This window comes from Limulus polyphemus, unplaced genomic scaffold (genome assembly GCF_000517525.1).
Source record: "Limulus polyphemus unplaced genomic scaffold, Limulus_polyphemus-2.1.2 Scaffold10241, whole genome shotgun sequence".
Taxonomy (NCBI): Eukaryota; Metazoa; Arthropoda; class Merostomata; order Xiphosura; family Limulidae; genus Limulus; species Limulus polyphemus.
Genome location: NW_013675851.1, coordinates 15,741 through 18,323, shown reverse-complemented (window position 1 = coordinate 18,323; position 2,583 = coordinate 15,741). Strand labels below are relative to the sequence as shown.

Below are 2,583 nucleotides of genomic sequence, written 5' to 3'. Positions count from 1 at the left end.
ACTGACTTGTCACAAGAACAGTTTAGGAGGTTATGGGCAACATTTTCTTCAAGCCTACTCATAATACAAGTCTTATTTTGTATTAGTAATATGAGTCTTGTATTCTACTTTACTTCGTGATAAGTTTCTAATGTCCTGTTTTATTTCTTCCTAGTTACTAAATGATCAAAACGTTCTTTATGTCACCATTTCTTGCTTTGTTTTTTATGTGCATTATAAATTAGAAACTTTGTTTTATTTAAAGATGTTTAAGTTTACTTAACTTATGTAGAAAATCATGCTAACTGATCAAGAAGGTTTATAACTGCAGTATGGGCTGTTAGATAATTCAAAGTGAAAAGCTTATAGTGCAAAGCTATCAATGATGTTTCAGTCACATAAGGTATGTGTATTTTCAGGTCTCTAAAATCTTCAGTAAAAAGAAAACCAGCATTACCTACACATTCAGGCAGTCTTTTCCTTTATGTGGGATCAATGTTACCCTCTTTGAAGCTCCATGTAAGATGATGTTAATATATTTTTTGTTTGTTTTAGGTTATTTGTGTAATTTAATTATCATGATTTAGAGCAAACTGTTATTTTTGTAGAAGTTTTCCATTTTATGGGTTTTGGTATTTACAAGTAAACAAACTGATCAGGGGTGGCAGTAGGTGGGTGGGAGGGGTGTTAAAGGGGGCATTTGCTCCCACCCCTATCCTTTCTTTATTACCATCAAAGGCCCCCAGATTCTGGCCAAAATAAAAAAATAAAATGTACAAAATTATCTAATGTTAAGAAGTGGAAAAGATGAATATATAGTTATCTGATTTATTTCATCAACTGACAAGTAATGTTTAAAATATCACTACATCCAAGGGTCCCCAAGATACCTATTTGCCCCCCAACAATGACACCACAGAGCTATCACTGAAACTATTTGCTTGTAAGAGGTACCCACTTAACTTATGAACAATAAGAAGTTTTGAAACAATTATTTCTGTACAACGTTTCGTTTCTAACAGTGAGACGTGATCATGTAGAACTGTTGTTATCCCACAAACAGCTGTTTCAAAACTTCGTATCCCTGAACCTGATGTTTCTGAGAGTTGTATAGAGTATGTGGTGGTTAAAATCTTTAAATAAACCAACATTAAAATATCATAACTATAAGCTTTTCTAGCTATTCTTGATAAAATCAAACATTTAGCGGTATATATGAAATGCAATTCTCCTCTTGCGATTACTAAGTTGTATTTGTTTGAATATTTTCTCTACTCTGTATCTTTAAATTAAAGAGTTAGAGGGATCTGATTGGGGTGTTTAAGATTGTTAAGGAAATTGATAGTGTTGATGCATCATTTTTTTCTTACTTAACAGTGAGAATGGTAGGGCTAGAGACACAAATATAAATGTTGGCAAGGTAGGAGTTGTATACAGCTAGACAGCTTTATTTTTTTAAGAGAGTGGTTGATATTTGGAATAGGTTGCCTTCAAATGTGGTGGACACAGTTTATTTAAGGGCGTTTAATGGGAATTCTTAATAAATGTTTGAATGGTAAGGGCTGGCTTTGAGTTTTTTAATGTTTAATTTAGTGGATACAATGGCTTAAATTCACCAAAATGTCCCTGGTTTAATTATTATGTAATATTATATTTTATTTGTTTGTTAAGAAAAAGAGCAATGAAGCATTTTAGATATGTTAAAAAATGTGAAAGATAAACATCACTTAAAGTTAAACTTAAGGTTAAAAAAGCAGTTTTTTATAATTCACAAAATAACTTCAACTACTTTTCTCTGTCCAGATTATCCACAGGGAATTCGGCTTACACAGCGGGTTGATAACAAAGTTCTGATAACATTCAATGCTAGAAATGAACATGACCGTACAAAGTTTGTAGACGATCTGAAGGAATCTATTCTAGAGGTAAGAATTTTTCCTATTAAAATTCTGCATATGTTGGTGAGATCAAATCGAAATTAATGTGATATCTTTTGATAAGTCAGTCCTTAGGTTACTGTTTTCACCCTTTGGGATTTTTTTCAATATTTCCCTACTGTTAGATAACTTGGTCTGAATATTTCCCTACTGTTAAAAAATAAACTAAACTTGTCTTTAAAACAGAGGTTAATAAAGCATTAGATTTATAAGATTAAATACAGCTTCAACTGGTCGACCATAACTCATCATCCTTACCACAAAATAAACTAAACTTGTCTTTAAAACAGAGGTTTATAAAGCAATAGATTTATAAGATTAAATACAGCTTCAACTGGTCTACTGTAACTCATCATCCTTACCACAAAATAAACTAAACTAGTCTTTAAAACAGAGGTTAATAAAGCAATAGATTTATAAGGTTAAATACAGCTTCAACTGGTCTACTGTAACTCATCATCCTTACCACAAAATAAACTAAACTTGTCTTTAAAACAGAGGTTAATAAAGCATTAGATTTATAAGGTTAAATACAGCTTCAACTGGTCTACTGTAACTCATCATCCTTACCACAAAATAAACTAAACTAGTCTTTAGAACAGAGGTTAATAAAGACAAGTTTAGTTTATTTTGTGGTAAGGATGATGAGTTACAGTAGACCAGTTGA

General features: G+C 31.6%; 1 protein-coding gene across 2 annotated transcripts in view; it reads left to right on the top strand.

Moving 5' to 3' along the window:
- Positions 1 to 2,583, top strand: part of LOC106476308 (IQ motif and SEC7 domain-containing protein 1-like) — a 12,347-nt gene that overhangs the window by 1,998 nt on the left and 7,766 nt on the right. For both annotated transcript variants that reach the window (XM_013936968.2, XM_022380215.1), the window contains exons 3-4: positions 399 to 498; positions 1,783 to 1,904. In XM_013936968.2, the coding sequence (XP_013792422.2) occupies positions 399 to 498; positions 1,783 to 1,904 (222 nt within the window). The remainder of the gene's footprint in view (positions 1 to 398; positions 499 to 1,782; positions 1,905 to 2,583) is intronic.